The 27,536-nt window shown below is 41.5% G+C and overlaps 1 protein-coding gene and 1 pseudogene across 1 annotated transcript in view; both read right to left on the bottom strand.

The window, feature by feature from the left end:
• Positions 1–27,536, bottom strand: part of Dnah14 (dynein axonemal heavy chain 14) — a 218,934-nt gene that overhangs the window by 166,715 nt on the left and 24,683 nt on the right. Inside the window, exons 10-20 of the mRNA XM_029538709.1 lie at positions 20,178–20,292; positions 19,138–19,405; positions 18,613–18,658; positions 18,429–18,526; positions 12,938–13,104; positions 11,907–12,251; positions 7,874–8,215; positions 6,624–6,993; positions 6,317–6,507; positions 3,126–3,371; positions 1,385–1,506 (exon numbers count right to left, since the gene is read on the bottom strand). Of these exons, the coding sequence (XP_029394569.1) occupies positions 1,385–1,506; positions 3,126–3,371; positions 6,317–6,507; positions 6,624–6,993; positions 7,874–8,215; positions 11,907–12,251; positions 12,938–13,104; positions 18,429–18,526; positions 18,613–18,658; positions 19,138–19,405; positions 20,178–20,292 (2,310 nt within the window). The remainder of the gene's footprint in view (positions 1–1,384; positions 1,507–3,125; positions 3,372–6,316; positions 6,508–6,623; positions 6,994–7,873; positions 8,216–11,906; positions 12,252–12,937; positions 13,105–18,428; positions 18,527–18,612; positions 18,659–19,137; positions 19,406–20,177; positions 20,293–27,536) is intronic.
• On the bottom strand, positions 19,740–20,114 carry LOC110322214 (annotated as a pseudogene).

The following is a 27,536-nucleotide window of genomic DNA, read 5'->3' as shown; positions in this document are numbered from 1 at the left end:
ACATGATAGCCGCCAGTTGTGCCAGCACCATTTGTTGAAAATGCTGTCTTCTTTCCTATGTTAGCTAATTTGGTAAAAGAACAACCATCTTGTTTCTTTATTGATAAAAAAAAAAAAAAAAACATTTTTAGTAAGAAGTAGTTTTAAAGTCTGAATTTAAAGGTTCAAGTTGTGGTAACCATAAAGGGTACATTTCTTTGGTGTGTGGATTTACCCTTGAGGGGTTTCAGAACAACTGAACAGAACAGTTCCAAACTGTTACTATGAGTTAACAGTAGTACCAAGCATCCATACAATGAGAACTATAGATGTGTGACAAAAGTCAGTCTTGTTCCCTATAAAGCTATACTTCCACTTAAACAGTTCTCACCTGTAACTTCTGATAGTTTGCCTTTGTTTCTAAAATAAGGTTCAGAGTAATTAACTTGATCATGGTTTTCTACAACTCACCAGGCATTCCACATGCATATCACTCCTACTCACTTCAGAATGGCGGCTAGGACTTACTCTCTCAGTCCTCTACATTCTGCCTGCACGGCTCATTTGTCTCCGTGTGAGTATTCTAAGCACCTTAAGAAGCTCGAAGCCAATTAATCTGCGTGCTGTTTAATGAAGGGGGGAATCTGGTGCAAAGTGATAGAATATCACTGATGGATGCCACTAAAAAGCAGCTTTCTTTTTCACATCCAAACCAGACTAATCTTCCAGAACTAAAGAGACACATAACATTATGGCTTAAGAACTGTAATGTTCTGATGCATCTCAGTGGTTTTTTTTTTTTTATAGTTTTATATTAGCAATTAAGGGAATTAAGTTTTCAAGTGTAAGATGATTCTTGAGTGATCTGTGAATGAGAAAATAATCATGATGGTCTAACGGAGCCATTCCTGGGGGTGCTCTGGCCACTTTCCTATTGCTGGAACAAAATGTGTGACTAAAACCAATTAAGGAAGGAAGGGTTTCCTTTGGCCTACAGTTCGTTTGTGTGTGTGTGTGTGTGTGTGTGTGTGTGTGTGTGTGTGCGCGCGCACGCTGTATTATACCAGGATAGGAAGGCACGGCACCTGGAACAGGAGGCCAGATGCTCACACAGTAGCCACAGTCAGGAAGCCGAGAACAAATAGGATGTTCCACAGGCTATACAACCTCAGTGCTTATACTCAATGATCCATTGCCTCCTGCAAGGCTCCATATTGCCTAAAGGTTCCCCAGCCTTCCTACATAACACAAATCACTTAGGATCAAATATTCAAACACATGACCAATAGGAGATGGTTCGCATTTAAACCACAGCTGATGTTCATTCATTGAAGATAATCATTTCTGGAAGACTATAGCAGTTAAATTCCTCATATTTAAAAAACATATGTATCTTTTTTCTTACTTTTGTATTTCTAAAGACTGAAAGATTGGTTCAAGAGAAAGCCAAGTTCTTTGACAGGTCACCCATTCATCAATGGTCTGAGAGAAGAGGGCTAAGTTTTGATTCCATTTATTCACAAGTTGCTACAAAAGAGGGAAAAAATCCACATATAACAATTAAAATACATGAAATGACTCTATAACAATCACATAATAGAAACTGAGGTGAGGCAACTGACACAAAACTCCCGATAAGGAGTCACATAAATGAGACAGAGCTGGCTCTGCCCAGTTCTCAGATGTCCTGGTCATCCAATTTTCTCCTAGGTTACATGATAGACAAATCTTTTTGTAAAACTTGCACTTATACCTAAAATTAACGTATGTAACATGCACAGATTATAAAATTAACATGAGTGAGCCACTGAACAATTTCTGTCATGGAACAATCATAACAAGGTGTTTGGTAGGCACTGTTCTAACCCCTATGTCAATTCTGTCTCTACATGTATACATATGCACATAATATCTCTCAGAGTCTGCCTACCTCTGCTTCAGAAGACCGGGGTTAAAGGTGGGCACCACCATCCTGCCTAGTGGGCTTCATTTGGAAAATTCCATAGTCTAGATCTTTTTTCTAACTATTACATTTCTAAAAATAGTGAGAAACTGGTTAAAAATTGATAATACATTGCTTATTTACAAACCAGTAGCTAAGCTCATCCCCACTGATCCCCAGAGAGGTTTGCTTTTAACTCACTTACACTTGTCTTTTGGCATTTACCAGCATTCTGTACTTGCTCCCATATTGTGTTAAAGTATAACTGATAAAATATAGTATAAATGACATTGATCGATTGATTGGTTGACTGCTTTTAAAGACAGGGTCTTATTATGTCGTCCTTAGTGGCCTGGAGCAAGCTGTGTAGATATGGCTAGCTTTGAACTCGCAGAGATTGAACTGCTTCTATTTCTGCAAGTGCCAAAATTAAAGGCCAAATTTGCAACTTCCAATTTTTATTTTAATAAAGGCATTCAGTGCACCATGCATTCTCACAAGGCTTTATCTAACTGCAACCAGGTCAAATATGTAAATTTGTTCTTGCTGCCAACTTCTAAAGTCAAAATGTTAAATTACATTTCTTAAATCTCATTTTAGGTTGAGTATGGTTTCTGTTTTTATTTTATTTTGTTTGACAATATAATCTACTCTCTCCTTGTAATCCATTCTTTTCTCTTTAAGGCCCATCTAAATGACACTGTCCCTTAAATGGTTTTCCTATGTACAAATAATATGAATGCTATTTGTTGAGCACATAACTTTCTATGACTCTCTCTAATCTATTCATATTGAGGTACACATCTGTATACCAATTACATTAAATTTTTATTGAATAGTCTATTAGTACGTATCTGGTTAAGTTTATTAAGTTTAAAAATTAATTTTATATAAGTTATTAGATTCAAGGCTACCAGCTATGAGTTATAAGAAACTGGTAAAGGCATATTTTGTGGGAGTATTTTTCTATCTCATCTAAATTTATCTTACCCATTCAAATTAAACTTTGATGTTTCCTCATAAATAATAAGTACTTCTATAAAATTATTTTTAGTGTTCACACTATTAAATATTCTATCTTCTCTGTAAACATATTAAAGATTCATATAATTGAGAATCAAATATGAGTTTGCAGAAAGAAAAGTTGAACTGATGGGACTGAGGAAAATGAAAACACTCCCAGGGTTTTGCCCACAGCAGCTACCTTAATTGGCCTGAGGTAGGACGATCCTTTGATTGTTGCAAGGATGGCCTGGGAGTCTTCCAGCTGGGCTATCAAGTCGTCAGTAGAGGAGATGATGAGGATGGAGCGGCCCTCTGTGTGATGAGGGACCAGATGCAAGGGAGTCGTGTTCCAGAGATCGATGATCTTAAACAGCATTTTTTCAAGAGCAGCTTCGTTAGTTGCTGAGATTGATATCTCATTTATTTTCTGTTCATACGGAAACAACTGAAATGAAGAAATTACTTATTATCCAAGGGAGCAAATACTTCCCAAGGCATCTAAAATGGAACACTTAAACCCATCTCTTGAAAAGTGCAAGAAACTGAAGACCTGATGCTGGTGAAGTTAACTCCAGGGTCCATGTGGTGACAGAAGTTTGTTGGTCACTCCAGCCACTTCACGTGCTTCCTGCTCAACCTGCGTGTCCTTTTCCTCTTGTCCCAGGCATGGTGAAGAGTTTGTGTGTGCCTCGTGTATGTGCAGACAACGCCATTCCCTTCAACTTCCTTTCCTCTGCATTAATCCCTGTCTTTGCCACTTTGATGTGAGCTTTTTCTTTCTACAGTGTAGCTTATAGCAGTAGAGTATTGACCCAAGAGAATAACCTGAAGGACTCAAGAGTTCTATAGCTTCTTTTGCTTTGCCTAGGACTAAGGGTGTTTTGGTTTGCTTTGGTTTTTTTAATGCATCAGTGAAATAGATAGCCCTCCCTCCCATACACAGTGACTTCACGGTCCCTTAAACTCTTGACAGAAAATTGTTAGATTCACTCACCAGACTAGAAGGGACTCAGACAACTTCTCAGTCTCTACCTTTAGAATGAACTGTCTGGGATTACTGTTTTTTCTCTCTTATTAGAAAACTGAATCCACTGCTACTCCTATACATAATCTCTACAGGGCTAAGAATGAGGTTTAATCTCTAGGTTTTGCTAACGGATCACAGAGGGAACTATGAAGCAGAAAATGACTGATGTTCACCATCTGTTATCCATTACCAAAGATGGCATTCAGGGCTGGAACTGACTAGGAGTGCTTATGGACTGAGCCAACAGACTGAGAAAGAAGCTTGCTGTTGAACATCTATTATTCAGCTAACATAGACTGAAAATCCACAGAACTATCTAAAAGTTTTATGCTAAAGATAACCTATCTTGCCCAACATACTTGAGATGGTTAAAAATAAAATCCAGACACAGACATGTGTCAGACAAAACCTGAGCCATGTGAATCTAGTCCTGCCAAGTCTTTATGATCAAAGCTTAAGGGACCAAGAGGTTGTCTTCAGTGAGACTGTGGCAGTTTTAGAAGGACGCCAGATGCCTTTAATGTTTGCTACCTTAGAGCACAAAGTCTCAAAAGTACAAACAAATGATCAGCTATGGCAGGACAGCTCTTTTTTTCTTCTAATTTATAGCATGCTTTTCACACAATAGGATCCCAAGAGCTTGTGCTTCTCAGACAGAGCCTTGCCACACAACTGCATAACATTCTGTATAATCTTACAAAGGTGGCTGCATTCATTAGGGTGAAGACATCCCACAAATTCTTTCAGCATGACTCTCATCTCCTGGTCAAGTACAAGAAGTGCAGGTTTTTGTAAACTTACATAGGCTGACCACTCCTCCCTTACTAGAACCTCTCAGGAGTTTACTGGGGTTTGCTACAAGCTTGTCTTCTCCCTAGCTCTGCCATTAAAACTTAGAGAGAAGTGTGATGTCTGGCCCTGGGCTGTGGGCCACTTCATCATTCGCAAACTTACTCACTTCTCTTTGTGTTCACCAATCTGGACCCTCTAAAATCTGTACCAGACTTTCTCTTTAAACTACCCATCATATTACTAAGTCAAGGATGGCTTAGAGGCATTTTATTGGGGTGCCACAGGACACTGTCTCAAGCAGGCCACCAGCTGGCCACCTGTAATGCCTTAACCTGACTTATGCATGAGTAGTTCCAATTATCCAAGACATGGCAATTAAAACACTGGAGGTGTGCTAGATTTTCAGCGAGCTACTTCGAATGAACTCAGCTGTTATCGCTGATCCTTGTCTCCGATGAAGTGCTCTGTAGTGCAGAGATCCACTTAGGAGGAGCTGGAGCAAGCCAGGAAATGTATGCAGACTAGGTGACCAGGAGAATGCAAATGTTATTTCAAGGAAGGAGCTGGAAGAACAGAGCTGCCGATTACTGAGCCAGGGGAGGGCAGGAAGAAAGGAGAATTTTGGAGGTGAATAATAAAAGGCATGTTAGTTTATTGAACAGAGCTTGAGCAAACAAATGGAATCATGAACAGGAGTTATGACCAGACACGCTGGGGGTTCAGGAGGGGGACTAGAGACTTCAAATAGTCTGAGTTGAAAAACTCTAAAATTCCTTCAAAGTATTTCCCATATTCCTCCTTATGACAGAATTATGGTTATAATATGCTGGCTTGAGATTACCAAAAATTAAACATAAATGGGAGTTCTTATAGGCTAGCAAAGGAAATACAAACTTTTTATGTAGTATAGCTTCTCATTTGCATTGTTATCCTTTTGAGACAGGATTTCATACAGAACAGGCTGGCCTCAAGTAGGCTATGTAGTCAAGGATGACCTCAAACTTCTGACCCTCCTGCCTCTACTTCCAGAGGGCCTAGAGTACAGGAGTGCCCATGCACAGTCCTAGGAATAGAACCCAGGGACCAGACGGCTAGACCAGCTCTCTACAGACTAAGTCACCTCCACAGCTCTATACAACAGAGTTTTGTGGGGGATCAAACTGTGACTGATTTGGCATTCCAAAAAAATATCATTATTGTTAAAGATATCCTAATAGATTTGTAATACATTTTTACTGTGTATAAAATAAACTACAGGCATTTGATATTTCTATTCCTATAAAATGTCATTTCTATAAGAATAAGCATGTAAAAGAATGATGTTTGTCACATAAAAAGAGTGTTATTGCTCTCTCCCTTCAGTAATGAAGGTAAAAATGAAAACTAGCAAGCTCTACTGTAGGTGTCACCTAGCCCTCTCCCACTGTCGGTGTCATCTCTGACTCCCCAGTGGCCCAGGCATTTGGCCAACTGCCCTGCTTTCTAGTTTATGTTCATGGTAGGTTTCCTTGCCCATAATTAAAACCAACCCCTCACGATTCAATGTGTTCTTGTCAACTACTTGTATCTACCTTGAGAGCTAGAAGCTTCTCTATGGAGAGGTTTTTATTGAGAGCGGATGACCTTCCAGTGATGCCTTGCAGAGCCTCCCAGTGCCGCGCCTTGAGGCAGGCATTTCCCAGGGCTGTGATGATCGGCAGCTCTTGTCTGAAGTCCGACACTGACTGTTTGAGCAGGGTTACCATATCATTCTTAGGTAAGCCTGTAAATACCAGAAAATATGTAGACTGACACTCTGTTCACATTTTTTAACCAGACAATCTAAGGCGAGAATGCTTTGCCTCTGGTAGGTTGGAAGCCTGGAGGCGCACACATTACCTTTTTCCAGTACAATGATTATATGCAGCCACTTGGAGACGTTGTTCTTCACTAAATCGATATCAATGCTTTGGAGAGTACAGTTCCTCCATTCCCAGAAATATGTCCCCCACTCTTCTTGTGCTTCCCATAATAATTTCCTCAGCATCAGGTCACACTCAATTTCGGAGATTTCCGACAACACTATATGACTCATCTCGTCCATGCTGACAGCATTCAGATGGAGATGGGCTTCATCATAGTAGTTCTGGTAGTTTGAGTAGGTTTTCACCTTGAGAGTCAAGCTTTCAGCTTCTGCTGAGAGAGACTGCACGATTTCCTTGGCTCTTGGTATTGGAGTGCTGGCAGACAGTAGGATAGGGCTTCTTATCTAAAACCAGCAGGAAAGAAGCCAGATTGTTCAGAATACAAACATGTTCTACTGGCAACATCTTTAGTAAAGAACCCACTTTTTCACATGACAAAGTGAATGAAAAGTGAATACTACCATTTGACTCAAATGCTTAGAACTATTTTAGGAAAACTGTGTGTGTGTGTGTGTGTGTGTGTGTGTGTGTTCGTGAACGTACACACACTCTCTCACGTGTGTCCACCATTTTATGGAGTTGTTGAAGAACTTTGCTGCCCTATTCATCATATTCAGAGATGAAGAAAATGCTAAATTCCTGGTAGAATTATTATGAAGGACATATGTGATTTTATGTCCTATTTGACTTCACAAATTATCAAAATTCTATTTGTGAATCTCATGGTATCTTAGCTTCTTTTCTGATGCTATGAGAAGACGTTGTGACCAAGGCAGCTTATAGAAAGAAGGGTTTATTCTGATTTACTGTTCCAGGGTGATAAAAATCCACCACAGCAGGGAGTGATGACTAAAGTATCAGGCAGGGCAGCCAGAGCAGAAAGCTAAGCGCTCACTCCCTCAAGCTCAGACAGGAGGCAGAGAGGGCAGAGCAGGGGTCTGTGAGGAATTTACTCTGAGAGCCCACCCCCAGAAATGGACCTCCTCCAGTGCGGCCACACCTTAGTAACCAAACAGTGTTACCAACTGGGGACAAGGGCTCAAATGGAAGACATTTCTCATTCACAGCACCACACAGTTGGTAAGTATATTTGGATTACATAATTTAGCTATGATTCCATAGAAAAAGAATATATAAAAGCACAGTATTATATGAGACTAAGGTAAAAGTTTTAAAATATAAAAATAACTATAAAAATAGTAAAAAAATTTAAAAGGCACTTACCTTATCTTTTAAGTTACTGACATCCACTCGTAGGTTGACAATATATGCTTCCAAACTGCTCCTGAATTTAGTGAGACTGGCTTCTTTATTCGTGGCGACGAACTTCATGGATGTTTTTAGATGATTGAACTTCATGAAGATGATTTTGTAGATGGCGATCTGCTCTTCTGACACATCGATCTGGTAATGCCTCACAATGGAATACAGCTCAGAAATTGTGCAGAAATCCTTTTCTACTTCAGACAAGCTCAAGAAAATGCCATCCAAAAAATTCAAATGTATCACAAATTCTTCCACTTCCACAGGCTCCGAGTCCATTTGGCGCAGCAGCGAGTCTAAAGTCTGAAAGGATTAGCACACTAGTGATAAGTATGCAATGGTTTCACTATTTTAGGAAACCACTCTTTTCATTTCAGAATGCTGATGTCTACAAGTGCAATGTCATACACTTGGATGTGCAATGCTATACAAATTGGACATGATCCTAAGTATGAACAGGACGGGCACAATCCAATCCTTCTACTGTGATCTCAAAGTGCTTGAGTAGATTTCATATGTAACATACATGCTATAAGAGATGCACAATACTTTATGAAACACGCGTGAAGAGGACCACAGAGTAAGGCTGGAATGGTCACTCTGACTGTTTATACACTAGATTCTCCAGTCAGTGGTCCTCTTTTATTGTGTTTGCTGATTAGGTGTTATTTTCTCTACTTTGCATACAAGGAACCGAGTCTCAAATTAGTCTAAGATTAGGTACGTGGTAAGTTACAGAATTGCAATTCAACAATGCAGAATTGCAATTCAATTCAGTGACCATCAGAGAAAGCTCTTCTTGCAATAGATGGCAATTAACACCGAGATCCACAAGGGGTCACGGTGAAAAGCATGAGGAACTACAGAACGCTGATCACTAAGTGGGACACCCATCAGAATCCTTTCCTCAAAGCTTGGCGTTTTAGAGGGGAGGGGGCAGGGCTGGTGGGTGACTTCAGAGGAACAGTGCTTTATGGACACAACATGGCAGGTACACTTACATCACACAGGGGTTGTAACAGAATGCACAGGCCTGTTCCAAGGCCAAGCCTAAGGACACCTCAGCATGGAGAGGGGAGGTAGGCAGGCAGGAAGTCCCACCCCTAGCTAGGGAGCTCCTAGCATTTCATAGCTTTTGGAAGAAGGAAAGCCAATTTTCTTTAGCGGTTTCATCCAGAGTAGGCTCTAACCCCCAAGAGCAGCTGGGCAAAGCAGAATGGACCTTGACGGATTTAAGAGGGTGGGGAGGAGAAAATATAAATTTGTGGAGTAGGGATGTGGGGTGGATATCTGGGAGAACTTGGGGAAGGGGGTGAAAAGTATCAAATACATTGTATGAAATTCTCAAGGAATTAATAAAAACATTATTTGGGGGAAATGAATAAATATAACTTAAAATAAGAGATGGTATGAGGAGGCTCTTAAAAAGATAACTCTATTGGTGCATTGCATTGCCTAGCTTCCTAGACCCATAATGGGCATGTTGCCTTCTTCTGCCCTGCTGTCCAACAGGATGTGACATTAGAGATGCTTAGGGGAAGGCACACAGTGAGCTCAAAGCAGTCAGTATTCTCAGCGACTGTTGCCTGTACCCTGGACTACTCGCCGCCGGACCCTACCTACCCTTGGGGGTAGGTGAGGTGACACAGAGTCAACAACACAGACTCTGGGAGCAGGTGGGGAATGCAACAGCAAGTTCATCCGAGCTTTGCTGCAATCTCCTTTAATACCCTCCACCTGAGCCCCATTGGTCCCAAGAAAGCATCTCGTCTAAACAGCAGTTCCTGATTGGCTGACATTGTCTGGCACCGCCAATCCTTGGTCTCTCAGGCAGTCCTAAATTAGGTACTCCTGTAGATGTTTTTTGTGGCTATGTGGCCCTACCGTCCCCGCTACAAGTCACTATATGGGCACTACTACTGCCCACAAGAGAAATTAGTTCTAACTTGTGTAGGTGACAGCTCTGTTGTTGTTGCTGCTGCTGCTGTTGTTGTTGCTGTTGTTGTTACACGTGGGAGTCATATGCAACTGAATCTAGCTATATTAACTCTTGCCCACACTATCCTGTCAACTCTGCTTCCACGCCACTGGCACTTCTCCTTTTGCAATTAACATCTTTCTTGAAAATTATTCCTGGTCCACCCAAGCTCTGTTCGCTACTTTGGATAAGGTTTTATGCTACATTAGACTTGGTATGTGTGAGAATGATGCTATCTATCCTCTCACAGTTACACTGCAGAGGCACAGTCGATGGGTAGCTTCTAACTTTGGGTTTAAGAAGAATTGGTAGTCTGGCCAGATAAAGAAAAAAAAAATGATAGCTATTATCATAAACTCTGGTCTTGAAACCTGTCTTGGGTACTATGGGAGGATGCTGGTACAGGCAACAGCTAGTATAATGGGATCCATATTTGTTCTGGAAAGCAGACAAGCCATAGCATAGTGAGTCTTATGTTCTAACTGGGGTATGGGGAACAATGACGTCAGACAATGATGTACATTATAAAGCCAAAAAAAAAAAAAAAAAAAAAAAGAAAGAAAGAAAGAAAGAAAGAAAGAAAGAAGAAAAGAAAAGAAAAAAAAGAGATGGGCAGTGACATGGGGTGCAGTCTTCCATGTAGTCACAGAAAGTTCTAAAGGAAGTAATATTTAATAAAAACATACATGTAAGTGCTGAGGAGGGGCTGAGTTGGGTAAAGTACTTGCAAGTGTGAGGACCAAAGTTTGCATCTCCATAAACTACACAAGAACATGCATGTCTATAATCCCAGGGGTCTAGGGCCAAATCAAGTGGAGAAGAAGAATTTCTGGAAGGTCAAGGGCCTCTAGCCTGGTTTACGTGATACAAACAAGAGACACTGTGTCAAACAACGTCTCAAGTTTGTCTTTTGACCTCCACATGTCATGGCAAATGTATGTGTCACATTCACATACAGAAATGCACTTATACACAGATAAAGACTAAAAACAAAAACAAACGTAATCACAGTACTTGGGGATTTTCTGAGGATAATACTTATATGTATTTTTGATTGTATATCTTCAAGTTATAATCTAATCTGAAATTTTCTTATGAAAAGGTGTAGCTGCTTGTATTACGAATGCTAACTTTGCTCCCCCCAAAATCTGTTTGCAGGAGAGGGTCTGCATGTAGCTTCTGGGAACCTGCCCTCAGTTAGTTCTGATTGGTAAAGAAAGAAGGCAGCAGCTGATAGGTGGGGAGGACAGGCAGAGGCGGGATTTAGGATGTCCTGGGCTTGGGATGGGAGGAGAGGAAGGGGAGTGGTTATGGACAGTGTGGAGAGAGGAGGGGCAGAGTCTACCCTGGGGCGGGCAGGCAAGCAAGGGGAGCACCCAGACGGCTAACTGGAGCGAAGAGTAGCCAAGATGGAACATAAGAATTAATAAGTGGTAAATAGGAATTGTTGGCAGAGGTAGGTTCTTGTTGGGGCCCGGAAGCCTCTGGAATCTTGTCCCAGGGCCATTATCTAACACTCTTGCGTCTTCCATTATCTTGCTTCGTTTTGTAGTTGACTCGGGACATTTTACAATGAGGGCACTCCTTTCCGGACCTTTTTACAGTGTGGACATTCCTTTGACCTTAATGTGTTACCTGGCACCGTGGTTTGACCTGTGTACCTGGGCAAATTCTGTTTGCGGTTTTCGGCTTTAAAAAGCTCCCCATCTCCCCTGAGTAAATGAGGCTTGAACAGAATTTTTGTCTTGCCTCCTTCTTTTGCGTCTTCTAATCCCAAAATTTGTTGTTGTAGCTCCCTTCCCTTGAGAGCCCTGCAGGTTGGGGCAGGTTCTCGCAGCATGGAGGCCAGCTATTGTGCTGCTTAAGGCATATAAAAATATAAAGGCTGTGTGTGTGTGTGTGTGTGTGTGTGTGTGTGTCACTTGGGAACATAAATGATTGAGGCAGGAAGTGACCCCGAGCTGGGATTCATTAATAATTAATTCAACAAAAAAGAGGGAAAATATAAAGACTTACTTCTAATAGATTTGCACTTTTGTCCTCAATGGTATATTGTAACAGGTCGTAGCTCATTTGTATGATGCCATCAACATATGGTAAGCATGCTAATTGATAATCCAGAGTCTTCACACAAAAAATTCCAATACGCATCTCAATAGTCATGGTCACAATCTGCTTTAGGTAGCTTCTGAATTTATGTATTATACTTTTAAACTCGATGGATGTTAAGTTCTTCATGAACGGCAGTTTTGTAGTCATGACTTTGGCCTTTTCTACCATGTAACAGTATTTCAGAAACCTGCAGCTGTAGTCGCTAGCCAGGCCCACTGCATTCCCAATAATCGTCAGCAGAGCCACAATCTGTGAGTGAAAATGTCACGATGGTTAGCCTGTGCCACCTGGAAACGGAAGCCTTACTAAAAGCTTTCATCTGCACTGTTGGGCAAGCTGATGGTTTCTGTCAAATGATGGTCTTTGTGCAATTCATTCTGTCTAGAACTGGAATTAAATACTGCCACATATTGGAAACAAGACTAAGAAACATAGATAACATGACTTTCATGCAAAGGTTACTCAGATATTTAATTTGTAATCAAGGTATTATTTTGAACTATGTCCTAGAGAGACCAACCATCTAGCTCACTGCCTGTCATCCGACTTTCTCCTCAGCCTGCTCTGGGCCTGTGTATTTCTGATTTCACTTAGTTCCTAAGACATAGTTTATCTGGTTAGGACAGAGTTTGGACATAAGCTGAGATAGTTATATTCTACTGTGAATTTGGACCAAAAAAATGCATTTAAGTGGTTAGGGAAGGGCTGGCAAATGGCAAACCAAGGTCATAAAAAGAACCACAGGGAAGAAAACTCGTTTCCACAGTGGAAACTTGAAAAACCATGGTAAGTGCAGCCCAGAGACCACAGGGGAGACAAACTGGAATGATAATAGGATGCTCTGAAGGTTTCCATACATCACACTCATGTAATAATTGCAGTGGGGTTCTGCTCCCTTACCAACCACTTCCAAGATGTCTTGTCAGGAAACTTACTTTGTTCTGGTAGTCAGTGTCTGTGTCAAAGAGGATATGGAAATCTGGCCATCGGTGCTGCTTCTTATATTTGACTACACTTTTTGTCTCATTAGATAAATCCGGAACTGAAACCAAATCAACAAGGATAGACAGGCGAGGATCTTGGTGAAAAGGGACGATTGAGGCTGGAACAGGACATTGAACAGTTAGGATTTTCAGATGTCTCTCAGAAGCGACACTTTAAAAATTAGCCATGGCATCTAGGCCTGTTAAAAGCTGACGCTAAGGGACTTAATGAGTAGACACTATTCTGTGTCTGGGGGGCATTTACAAACATGTACAAAGGTTTGCATTTAACATTACCAACAGAAGGAACCATCACAGATAACAGTTGTGGTAGGAGGTGCCATGCTGAAAACAGAGCCAGAGAATCCTGTGCTCTTGTGTGGAGAGTGTTGTTCTAGCTATAGCATAGAGATACAACAAACACAGACTGGTATTGGAAAGGAGTTGACAGGTCAGATGTCTATGGTCACGTCCCTTCACCCCCAACCAAGAGAAGAAACTTTGTCCTATACTTTATGGCTTACACAAATAAACTCAAGATGATGATAAACACAGAATACAAATGGATGAACTTCTAGAAGAAAACAGTGTGGCGCTTATTGAGAAAGTCCCAGATACAAAGCCAAAAGCATAAGGCATGGTAGAAGTCAATTGATGTGCCGGGGTTTACAAACCCGGGTGGCACTGGTGAGGAGAATGGGGAGCTAAGGAGAACAACGTTTGCAAGCCTTCCAGCTGATGACAGATTTGGCTACAACACTTCAAAGACCTCTCTCAGCAGCAAGTAGACCCTCATCAAAGTGCCTTAAACACCTGACACACGTGTGGAGCATTCAGGCAAGGAAGTCCAAACCGTCTATCAATTCCTAGTGAGACAGAAAGTTCCAAAATGTGCCTCCTCATGGCAACAGGTAAAGGAACTTTTAAAAGGTGGCAATATAGCATTTCCCACCAGTGTTGGGGACACCCAGAAAGCTTCACACAGTGCAGGTGAGAATAAAAAGTCATCCTGCTATACAGAAAATATAATCTAAGAATTCAATATAATTAAACATATACCACAGATATGCTCATCTGTATACATGTATTTATACAAATAATAATTTAAAAGCAAATGAATCTCAGGTGACAAATATGTAAGGCATTAGAGGAACAGAAACTCCCATCTCCACAGTCCATAGTGCAGGGTTTTCCACCAACAAATGCTAAAATTAATGAACTTGGGTTTTTATTTTCAGCAAAACCCCCCCATGATATTTGCATTTCTTTTATGAATTTCTGCAGGACCACCGTAGCCAAGTCATGTAATTAGCATTGCTAGTAACAAGATGTGCGACTTTACATGCTCTCAGCCAAAGGCAGTAAGAGGATTGTCTGACTGCTACAACATTCATGCCCCAAATGGAGCGAGCGCCTATTGCTCATCATGTGACCACAGCAGAGAAGCCAAACTGATATATTCTATGGGATAACTGTCAGGAGCCATAATGGGACAAGCTAATAACTAGCAGGTGATCATTCTGAAGTGGCCTGCCTCAGATTATTATATAATCTGTGACAGGTGAGCCCTCAATAAGAAAGGCTGTGAGGGACTAATTTTAGGAAAGATTCCTGCTATTAATATGCTTTTCCTGTTATTATTAAACATATATAACAATCACTAAGTAGGAACACACCCCCTTTGGAGCAGATCTCTGCAGATCCACGAAGATGTACTGTCTTATAGTGATGCTATATAGACAAATAGATGACTTAAGTCTTAATGATGATCCTATAAGAATTTCTAAAATTATATCTATGATTATTAAGCTCTTTTATAATGGGACTGCCATTAAGTCCTTTTCTGATAGTCAAAGCTGCAATGAGAACTCTGCCAGTCTCCCAAGTGTCACCAGTTAATTGCTCTTAAGATGGTAATCAGACCTTCTCCTACTCAGAGCACATTCCAAGAGTTTGTAAAACAATTAACCAAAGGTCATTAAAAGGCAACTAACAATTTATTATAGGTGCTAGAACAGAAGATAAAATATTGACTGGGTCTATCTATACAAAACTTCACTAATAACTTAGTTATTAGTTTTAAATCTTCAGTGAACCTGTGGAGCTCAGAAAGATGATAGATGTTTAGCCAGATAATTACTCCTAATGGATATGCATGTAAAACATTCTCTGTTGTAAACTTCTATCTCAACTTATGATTTGATTTTTTTGTGTGAACTTGTGATGAACTTTGTAACATGTGATCATGTGTTCTGAATGATGTTTAAGAGCTGAGGACAAAGAGAAGAGTCAGAACTGAGGGACCGGGGTGAGAGGAACGGAGGTGAGAGGAACTGAGCTGAGGAGAAGTTCTTAGAACACTTTTTAGATTAGAAGGAGAATGCAGAGTGGAGTAACTTAGAAACTATAGGTAGCATAAAATACTAAGAGAGCAATGTGCAGAATGCAGAGGGAAAGAGGGAAAAAGAAGATGCTGCAGAGAGAAGGAGCAGGCAGGCTTCTCCTTACCATGGACAGCAGAGGTCCCATGGTAAGGACAAGGCAGGCTTAGTCTTATTAAAAGAAACAAAGCTTTTTTTCTTACAAACATGGGTTTAATTCATTTAGCATTAAAAAGGTAGAAGTTTTGTCTTTCTCTATGTAATAAAGATTGGAGTGAATTTTTCATCCAGAATGGGTGAGTTCTTTCTGCACCAGTTCTTGGTCTTTTGCTCCACAGATTGTGTCTGTGAGTATGTAATGTATGCAATTGTGAGAATGTATACGTGTGTGTGTGTGTGTGTGTGTGTGTGTGTAAGTATGTAATTGTGAGAATGCATGCAAGCTGGACCCAACTGGGTTTGAATGAAAATGAGTAAATGAACATGAATGAAGCTGAATATGAATTTATGTGAGGTTATGCATATTTGACTATGTAAAAGTTTTTCCTTCTGCTAGTGTTATTCTCTTTTCCTTCTCCTGGTTCAATAGAAGTTTATTGCTCTAAACATCCCCCTAGCCTGACAGGCAAGAGGCATCAGGGGAAAGGCTCTGGCAATTAATCCTTTACTTAATCTCCTGCTGTTTTAGGATGGGGTGCTCAGTGCCAGAGACTGCAAGTTTCTGGCCTCAGAGGATCACAGAAGGCAGGTCAGCTACAATAGCATAGGAACTTAGACTGATAAGTAAATTTTTTATTATACAGCAACCTTAAATTTCTCATAAGACAAAGTCTTACCCCAGAAACTCTTAAGACAAAGTCTTACCCTCCGCCTATGCTCTTCCCCCTCCGCTGCCTTGTCTCAAGAAGAACCGACAAGAGCCGGGTGTGGTGGCGCACACCTTTAATCCCAGCACTCGGGAGCCAGAAGCAGGCGGATTTTGAGTTCGAGGCCAACCTGGTCTACAAAGTGAGTTCCAGGACAGCCAGGACTATACAGAGAAACCCTGTCTCGAAAAAAAAAAAAAAAAAAAAAAAAAAAAAAGAAGAAGAAGAACCGACAAGGACAAAGAAACACCCCATGCTGGGGCTGGCCCCCGGCAGATAACTAGTACATTTATTTTTAAAAATCCCTTAAGGTCACAAAAGTGGAGAAAAGGAGCTGTCCTAGATGGGAAGACCCAAGGGTCCAGTGAACTGAGTGTCACATGTGAGTCTGGACTCCAGATCATGGAATAGAAAGCAGCCAGGCGGGAAGCAGCTCCAAGAATCAAATCGGTTCTGTTGATTCAATGGCCCCCGGTGTACTGTTGGGTGTGTGGTTTTGACGAGCACAGCATGGATAGCAAAAGCACATGACGAACATGCACAAGTGATGTTCACAGTGACGAGCATGCACAAGTGATGTTCACAGTGACGAGCATGCACAAATGATGTTCACAGTGACGAGCATGCACAAGTGATATTCACAGTGACAAGCATGCACAAGTGATGTTCACAGTGATGAGCATGCACAAGTGATGTTCACAGAAGCCTTGAGTTATTCTATCATGAAAATTTCAAAACAATCACGTGACAAAATCATTTTATACTGAGGAAAGAAAAAAAAAAAAGACATGAGAGCAATCACACGTTTTTAACCCAAGAAACTTAAATCTAAAAAGAAAAGAAAAAAAAAAAGAAAGAAAGAAAATCTAAGTGGCAAAAAGAATCTATGGAAAGAGTGCTGGAGGACCTACGTCCTCATAGTGAATCTCTACCCTAAATTTAAAAAACATTAGTAGAGAATGATTCACATCTATTATTTCTATAGATAAGCAGTTAATTCCAGGTGAGAAATTCCGGGGCTGGGGGGGGAACAAGTGCACCATGCTAAAGCATGGAAGGCTGTGGGGTAGACCTACAGCAAATGAATTTAGCACACTGTCACAAGACCACTGAGCTGCTAAGGGTCCTACAGGCTTAAATTTTTTTTTTCTAAAACTCACTGTGGGGGATGAACACTGTCATATAATCTTAGATTATATTCATCGAGCTGAAAAAATAATCATTTAAAATGTATTCAAGGTGGAAAACAAGGTCTTTGTAATGAATGCTATGACATAAAATTCACATAACTCAAGCCTTAAGCTGCTTTCCTGATGCTAACGCTTTATGCATCCTCTTTATGTGCATGCAGGCTAATTTTGGACGCCAACTTAAGTCTATTTATAATATATGAAAAGACAAGCAGCTAGACAATCCTGTGAGGGATTGGCTTGATTGGGTCCTCTGAGCTGGGAAGATGCACCCTAAATCTGGGCCACACCCCCTGGTGGCAGTCCACATCAAAGGACACGGGGGGGGGGGTGGTGGTGGAGGAAGCTTCTTCTTTTTACCTGCTTGCCCTCACTCTGGCTGGCAAGCTCATCTATCCTGTTGCTGGGATATTCTTTCACTGGTGTTAGAACCGGCTTCTTTGGAATTCCAATATAGACTGAAGACCAGCAACTCTCCAGGAAGTTCCTGAGACTTTAGTGACCTACGGAGACTGCTAAGACATTTAGTCTCTCAGACTGAACAACTACTTGATTCTAGGCCTTTCCACTGTAACACAGCTAATATTGAACTAGTCAAACAATATTGCCTGTAAACCACTTAGATAAATCCCCGTGTGAGTGTGTGTGTGCGCGCACATATACCCATATATATGCATACATGAATCTCCTTTTATATATGTGTGTGTATGCATATATACATATTTAGGGAGATTTTTCATAGATATGTACATACATGCAACTTATTCTATCAGTTCTATTCCTTGAGAAAAGCCTAACACCACACACACACACACACACACACACACACACACACACACACATATCATCATCATCATCTTCAAATAATTTCAAATAAACATCGCATGATTAAACACTGGGACTCATGATCTCTTATTTGTGATACCATATGTATCACTAAGAGCACCAAAATACATTGATTTAAAAAAGATTGCCAAAGAAGGCACCAAGCCTTTCAGATACTTACTGACATACTTTTCTATAGTTGCTATCATATTTTGGAATTGTGTCGAAAAGTCCAGTCTGTTGGGATCCATAAAGAGGTTTGTTGGGAATTCAAAAAATCTGAGAGAAAACAATACGTAAGAGTACATTCAAGGGATTGCAGAAGCCAACAGAACACAGATGCTTGTAAAATGGTCCATACGTACTTATTATAGAAGTGTTCTTGGTCAGACTCAAGCCGGAGTCCTGAGTCTATTCAAATTTATTGAAACAAAGACAAAGCAAAAATTCATTAACAGTTTAAAATGCAAGACAACAACTTAATCTATATCAGTATTTTCTAAATACCCTGGGAATCAATTGCTGAGCCTGGCTGGAAGGGGAATTCCAGCAGCGTATCCCAGACTCTGATAGGACATCTGGAGTAGAGTCCCACCCAGACTGTGTTCTTTTCCTTTCCTGTGGGCCTCACATACGCTAGGCATATATTCTACCACCAGGTGGCAGTCCTGGGCTTTTACCAGCTGTTCTAAGTGCCACTCATCCTGAAGTCCAGAGTGACACTGTAGGTGGTTCATAGTGAATGATATTACCACTGGCATGTACCACAAGGTGGTTCACGGTCTGTCATTGCTCCCCTTAGCAAGTATGCTAACATGGCATAACTAACATGGCATAATCCTAATTTTCTTTCTTTACTGCCAGCTGCTACCTGCTGCCTCTGGCCTCACCTGAAAGGATGCGTTTCAGGAGGGTGCCAAACTTGCTCGGCTGGTTGTACTGGCTGAGCAGGTCTTCACTTGCAGTTCTTTTCCGGTTCTCCAGTTCCTCATCCTCACACAGCAAAGACTCTTCAAGGTTTTTCTCAGTCTTCCGAGTCGCCCCTTCAGGGTCCTCTGGAGAATCACTCGCAGTGGGAATTCTCAGACAGAGGTTGACCTCAAATATTGGAGCATATGTTTTCTTCAAATCCATTGCCACAGGATGACTGTTAAAAGTCTAATGTAGCAAATGTGCCCACAAGGCAAGAACAAAATATAATAGAACAATTAACTGGTGGTGATAAAGGTTAGGTAGTATTATAAACTGTAACCATATTTACATGTCAAAAAAAAAAAGAAATGAGAAATTAGTATCAGTGGCCAATTTGGAAGGCATTATTGCAACTTTTTACAATGGGAGAAGGTGGTGTGTGTGTGTGTGTGTGTGTGTAGGGGGGGGCAGGAAATTGTTAACTGAATTCTTAACTCTGAAACTTGCTATTCATCTTGTATCAAAATTTATGTTAATTTTTAAAAACAAATCTAATTTTATTTATTTACTCTCCATTAGTTTAAATCCAGGGTGGGTACAGCATCACACAGATTCTGTGTCTACTGGCCTTCGCAGGAAGGTTGCTTCGGGATTTGGCACGAGTCATCCCACTGTCTCCGTGGGCCCAAGTGACTTTTCCCCAGGTCACTCTGGGTTTGTTTGGTTTGCCTCCAGGAGTCACTGTATTGTTTTTTGCTTTATACACATAAGCACATCTCTTGCCTCAGTAGAACTCCGTCTCATCTCGGGCATACACGCCTTCAGTTTTAAGAAGAGCCCTGTGCTCTCTCTGGTTCCGGAGACCTCGCTTGTAGCCAGAAAAAATGGCCTTGCACCACAGCCTTCCAGACATACTTGCTGTTAGAAGTCCTGTTCCCAGCAGGCCTCCACAGGCGCCAAGATGGTGGAAAACATGTTAATGGTTTTAAGGTACACCTTACCTCTTTAACATCCTTACCTCTTTAACATTAGTGTCTGGTTTTGGTTGTAAGCTTTGAATAGAAGGAGTAGTTAAACTTGAGACAACAAGTTCATCATCATCTGATTCCTTTCTAGAAAAGATCTTTCTGTCTCTAGAATAAGAAATGGGAGGGAAATTTATTTTTGAAATCGTTTATTTTACTATTTAATATGACAATATATAAAGGATTCATATAACAGTAAGAAAGTGATAAAGAAGGAAAGAAGGAAGGAAGGAAAGAAAGAAAAAGAAAGAAAGAAAGAAAGAAAGAAAGGAAGGAAGGAAGGAAGGAAGAAAAGAAATGAAAGAAAGAAAGAAAGAAAGAAAGAGAAAGAAGGAAGGAAGGAAGGAAGGAAAGAAAGAAAAAGAAAGAAAGAAAGAAAGAAAGGAAGGAAGGAAGAAAAGAAATGAAAGAAAGAAAGAAAGAGAAAGAAGGAAGGAAGGAAGGAAGGAAGGAAAGAGAAAGAAAGAAAGAAAGAAAGGAAGGAAGAAAAGAAATGAAAGAAAGAAAGAAAGAAAGAAAGAAAGAAAGAAAGAAAGAGAAAAAGTAAGTTAAAAATGGAGAAGAGCTGAGGCTCAATCAGCAGTGTTCTGAAGATGGCTAAAGCGAACTCATATAAATAAAATAAATCTTTAAAAAACAAGAAAAGAAAAGATGCTTAAAATCACTGACAATTAGGAAACCCAGTCGAAATCACAAGAGATTACCTTGTGCTCACTGGACTGAATTTGTGTTGGTGAGGAAATTAGAATCCAGTATGCTCTTGCTACAGACTAAACAGATATAGACATTGTTGTGGGGAACTGTGAGAAGTTCCTCCAAATGTTAGATGTCAAATTATATGCTCCTGAAATTCCATGTATACACCTCAAAGATCTGAAATGAGCTACGGGATCAGAAGCTCCAATCTGGTGTAGACAGTTGTGCTCTAACTATAGTCTACAGGAGAGAGACCCAACAGATCAATGGAGAGCTACAAAGAACTGCCAACAGACCACAGAGCATTAACTAGCCTTGAAAGGAAAGGAAATTCGGATACACACTTCAGCATGGATGGTCCTTAAAGATATCATAACACAGATACGCCAGGCACAAAGAGAGAGAACAATAATTATGATTCCAGATGTGCAAGGTACCTAGAATGGATAAATTCTTAGAAAGGTTGCCATGGCTGGAAGGGGAGGGTAGTGTGGAGGTTTTGCTAGTGCATATGAAGCCTTATTGTCTGGGAGAAGGTTCTGGAAGTGTACATACTGTGGATGTATGTAATGCCTCTGACCAGCACAGTGGAGATGACCTCTTCCATGCTACACCGATTTCAGCCTCATGAAAACAGATCTCACTTTAGCAGGAAGAGAAACAGAATGGATAGCCTCAAGGCAGTAAGTCTGAACCCGGGCAACACTGAGTATGCTCTAGGGAACGTCTGTCAACACAGGGTCTCGGATTGAACCCAGAGCTCATTCACCCTCTCATGTGCCCACCATAAGCTACACTCTCTGCCCCTGGAGGAAGTGACTTGAACCACTGCAGTCAGAAAGATGGAACACTCATAAACAAACCCAGAAGGTAATTCCAGCCCATGGAGGTTGATGGGAAACAGAGACAACACCACCCAGGCACATTTGATCTAAAGAAGCAACAAGTTAGAAAACTGGACAGGAAAACCGGACAAAGGAAAAAGACCATAACTACTGACAAAATAAAATTAACGTAAGTGTAAATGTAATCTGAGGTATGAAATCAAGCATATGAAACACCTTTATTTCTATCTCAAGAGACAGAAACTCTCTGGCTGGCTTAAAAATCAAAATCAAATCACGATTCTGAATTCTCTCGGAAAAAACTAACAGAAGAGTCGATTCCAACAGCCGCAGGACCTACAGGAGACCGGACGCTGCCAACATATGCTCTCCCTCGAAAAGGCCTGTGGGAGTGGAAGTCCAGCAGAGCCGGGGGTCTTAGAGAGTAGCTCAAGCCCCCACAATCACAATTTTTGGTGTATATTGGAAAACAGGAGGATTCAGGATGTGTTAAGAGATCTCAAATGTCTCCAACAAATTATCTGTCACTGGAGGAGATCATCAACCACAGAAACATCAGAGGAGGAGACCTGCATGGTGTAGTCTGAGAATCAACAGGTAGGGGTCAAAGTACATGAAAATGAGACCACCACACACACACACACACACACACACACTATACACACACACACACACACACATACACACCACACATCACCTACCCACCCCATATACCACACACACATACCCACACATCATCCACACACCCCATATACCACACACACACACACACACACACACACAACCACATCACCTACCCACCCCATATACCACACACACACACACCACACATCATCCACGCGCCCCATATACCACACACACACACACCACACTTCACCCACCCACCCCATATACCACATGCACACACACCACACATCACCCACCCACCCCATATACCACACACACACACACACACACACACACATATACATACATATCCCCTACCCACATCATATACCACATATATACACACACACACATACACACACATCACCCACCCACCCTATATACCACATGCACACACACCATACATCACCTACTCACCCCATATACCACACACACATACACCCCCACACACATACCACACATACACCAAATACCACACATGCACATTACATCATACACACACACCACACCTTGCACAGGTCACACCACACATATCACACCCCCCCACACACACCAAACACACTTCCCACCACCCCATATATCACAAACACATACACCACACAACACCCACGTACCCTATCTACCATAGACACACACATATACATACCACATACCACACAGCACACACACCACACCACACAATATATCCCCCCACAGATACCACATGCACACAACAAATACCATATACACACAAACACACACCACACACACATACCACAGACACACACACATCACACCACACACACACTCAGACCATACACATACACCCCACCCCACCCCCATACAAACACAATATGAGACACATTAAAACCAGCCCTAAGAGGGAAATTTGTAGCTCCAAATATCTACCTAGGGGGAGAGAGAGAGAGAGAGAGAGAGAGAGAGAGAGAGAGAGAGAGAGAGAGAGAGAGAGAGAGAGAGAGAGATTGATTCAGATACCGAGGATGGGTGGGGGAAGGCAGGAGGAGTTGTGCAGGCCCGAAGGACTGCAGAGAGGCCAGAGAGAAGCTTCAGGAAGCCTTGCTGCACAGAGAGAAGCTTCGGGAAGCCTTGCTGCATAGAGCACAGTGTTCAGAGAGAGTGCATAGCTCTGACAGTGCATGCCTGCAACTGCAGCAGCAATGCAGGGCAATGATGCAAGGGGACCACGAGTTTGAGGCCAGGTTAGGGTACACAGTGAGTTCAAATTAAACCTTGTAGCACACAGTAGGACCTTTTCTCAAAGTAATTTTAAAATAAGGAATGAATAAACAGAAAGAAATATTATTGAATCTTTAACAACTAATGGGGCCCTCTTCAAGCAATGGTATTAGAAAAATAAAACATTTCAAGAGTTTCACATTTAATCATCTAGACTCTATATTAAGTGAAAATATCCTCCATTAGTGAAATGTCTAGCTTTAAGTGCCTACACTGAAAACAATCAGAAAGCACAAACAAATGAGTTGCTTAATGATGTAACTCGAAACTTTGAAAAAACAAGAACAAACCAAACCCAAACGCAATACACAGTAGTAAATGACAAGGGTCGGGGACAAAAGGAATAGAAGCGAAGAAAACAACCCAAGTAGTAAATGACAAGGGTCGGGGACAAAGGGAATAGAAGCGGAGAAAACAACCCAAGAATCAACTAATATAACAGCTGATTCTTTGAGAGGACAAAGGAGACTGATAGGCTCTTGGCCCAACTAAACAAAGAGGGGACAAGGCAAATTAACAGCATCAGCAATAAACATGGAAGTATAACAACAGACGCCGAGAAAATTTAAAATGTTATAGGAGAAACCTTAAAAAACAACAACCAAAACCCTGTACGGCTCCATTAAACAAACAAAACAAAACAAACCAAAGATAAAATCCTAAAGGCAGTGGACAAATTTCTGAGTTTAGCCAAACCACCAAAATTAGATGAAGAGGAGGTAAGAACGGAAGAGATTCCTAACGACAAGAGACTGAGACAGAAAAGGCAAACTCCGCTCTTTCTGCTGTGTCCTTGCAGTAGTCTATATATAATTTTCTTAGTATATAAGCATAGTGACAATTAGCTACCTCATTTGATGGACCATAAACCCAGTAGTAACAAATATGAACCCCTCTGTTACCAGCCTGATATTTCAGCTGCCTGTGAAGGGGCGGGATGCGGCTGCATGCCAATCATTAATAAAGTATAACTGGCTTGTACTGAAGCGGCCATGGTATCACAGTGTGAGACTCATTTCACACACAGTGAAGGAAGTCTGCCATGGTCCTTGAGTGGAGGCCACATGTTGCTCTTCATTGGGCAACGGTATCTGCTATAAAGAATGACCTATGGGTACAGGGGCTGGTCTTTAAACTGAGGCCTTGCAAGATTAAGCCATCTGTGCTTTGTGGATGCAGAAGCTAGAATAATGGATAGCAGCTGTGTGGCCATAGTTTAAAATGAAGTAGAAGATCAGTCCCTCATGGGCCTGAGGTACACTTTTAAAGCTGGCCTCTTGGTTGACCTGGATTTGGTACCTATATCTTTGATGACTGTTTTGTTGTTGTTTTGTTTTTTTTTCTTTTACATCCATTCTGGATGTAAAAAAAAAAAAAAAATCCTAAAGCAAAACTAACAAGAACAAATAAAATGACCCATTTAAAAAATGACCTTGGGATCTGAAAAGAGAATTCTCAGAAGAAAGAAAAATAGCTAAGAAACATTTTTTTTTTTTTTTNAAGTGTTCATCACCCCTAGCAGCTAGGAAAATAAATCAAAACAACTTTGAGATTTCATCTTCTGCCAGTGAGAATGGAAAAGATCAAGAAAACGATTGGCAGCACACGCTGGAGTGGGTGTGGGGGGAAGGGAACCCTCATTCACTCTTGATGGGATTGCAAATTGGTCCGGTCACTCTGAAGGTCCCAGTCTCAGAAAGCTGAAAGCAAACCCAGCAGATATATGACCCAGCTACCCATTCCTCTGCCTCCGCCCCAAGGGTTCAGCCTTTCCCTCCCCAGAGGCTTGCTCTGTCATGGTCCTGGTGGCTCCAGCTAGGACACAGAAACAACCTAAATGTCCTTCAGCAAACGGGTAGTGAAAATGTAGTACATATACCCTGTGGAATACTATTTAGCTGCGAGGAAAAACAAAACTGTGAAATTTTCAGGCAACTGGATGGATTAGAAAATATAGTGAGGAAACTTAGGCCCAGAAACAAAACCAAGTCTTGCTCGGTCTGTCTCATCTACTGCTTCTAGCTCCGAGTCTTTAGATGGGCGCATACAGCCTAGAGTGAGTGCAGAAACCAGGAAAGTCAAGGGGATTCAGCATGTGGGAGAGCAAGAGAGAGGGCAACCACAGGGCAGAAGTGACTGGGAAGGTGAAATGGGGAAGATTTGGGGATTAATTAGAGTGTGGGGAGTTAAACACATTAAGGAGGGGGTTAGATAACAGTGAGGACGTCTGGGAGAGCCATAACGCATCGTAGCATCATCTCTCTACCTAGGATAATACATATGTCTGCATGTACGTATACACATGTAGTTTAAATGAAGATTTCCAACCTTTTCTGGTAAAGCTCCCTCTAAGAGTCACAGACCATGTGACAAAAACTCCAACATCAGGCACAAGAGACTCCCTTTTGAGTTGTGGGTCAGGGTTGTTCAAGAGACTCTTAAAACATAGACTGTTGCCCTTGGCTGCCTCCCACAGGCAGAAGCTAAAGATAAGTCCCTACTGATGAAGATGAATGCACTTTGGACTTAGGACCCAGAGGACCTGAGCTGGAACTGACCTGAAAGTCTGCTCTCTCAGGATTTTCTTTCATAGTACCCAGAGGGCACCAGGCAAGCTCTCAAGAGAGGGAAGCAGCCTGTAGCCCTACCACCTGGGGTGCCTAGGAACCACACTAACCAGCGTGGCACACTAACCCTTCAAGTGTAGCAGTAGCATACATACTGTGGTGGTAACCAGCCACTCACTAATTGAATGTAAGGCCTGCTCAACAAGAAACCATGCTTAGTCCTGGAAATCTAGCCAACTGCCTGGGGTGAGTGAGGTCATGGATCTTGGAGGTCAATCTACAACACTGACTTTTCTCTACTAATTCAATCCCTTACTGCATCCTAAATACTCACAGATAAGTGTAGTTCTCACCTGTCATCAAAGACAATTCTCTTACAACCAAAAGAGACCATTATGGAGAACCACAACCATTTAAGCTTCAGAGAACAAGAGAACATGCAGCATCCAGTCCCAACAGATACATCAACAACACAATTCTGGCTCCTAAGGCTCAGGGATTGTTGTGGACAAAAGGTTAGAAAGATCTTAAGAGCCAAAAGAACACGAAGTTTAGCTGTGAGATTGTGTCTCCCGGAAATGTCAGAGAGATGGGCCATGCCCACGAAGTCCCAGCTGTGTGGCTACGTAAACAAGATCAGAGTGGAAACATTAACGGACATGTTAGCACAGAAGGAGGGAAGCTCTCAGGGTCTCAGTCCTGGACAAAGAACTAAGGGCACCGGGGAACAGAGTCGGAGATATGGCCTTCCCCAGGATATGGCCTTCCCCAGGTCTTTCCCCATTGGTTATCCAATACCAAATGGTCAGCCAATACACACAAGGAACATTATATGAACTGAGCAGGTTGTACTTATGTAGTTTGATACACATATACATACCCCCACAACAATTAAGGAAAAAGAGGTCAGGAGTTTGAAAGAGAGCAAGGGGTGCATCAGAGAGGCTGAAGGGAGGGAAGAGTAGGAGGAAATGATGTAATTACAGTTTTTTAAAGTAAAAAAAATTGCAAAAACATTTCCAATGGATTCAATGCAATTCCTATAAAAAATCAGTTTATTTTTCTTTTCAGAAACTCATGTGATGTAGGGACTAAAAATCCCTTATGTACTGTGTACAAGTGTCACCATTGATAAAAATCTGATGGCCAATAAGCTAGGGCAGAATTAGAAGGTGGGGCACCCTGCAGAGAGCGAGAGCGAGAGCGAGAGCGAGAGCGAGAGCGAGAGCGAGAGCGAGAGCGAGAGCGAGAGCGAGAGCGAGAGAGAGAGAGAGAGAGAGAGAGAGAGAGAGAGAGAAGAGGAGATGAGAAGAGGGAGATAAAGGGGAGGGGGAAGAGG

The sequence above is a fragment of the Mus pahari genome, chromosome 5 (genome assembly GCF_900095145.1).
Source record: "Mus pahari chromosome 5, PAHARI_EIJ_v1.1, whole genome shotgun sequence".
Classification (NCBI taxonomy): Eukaryota; Metazoa; Chordata; class Mammalia; order Rodentia; family Muridae; genus Mus; species Mus pahari.
Note: the sequence above shows the minus strand (reverse complement) of the source record. Positions and strands in the feature narration are given on the sequence as shown.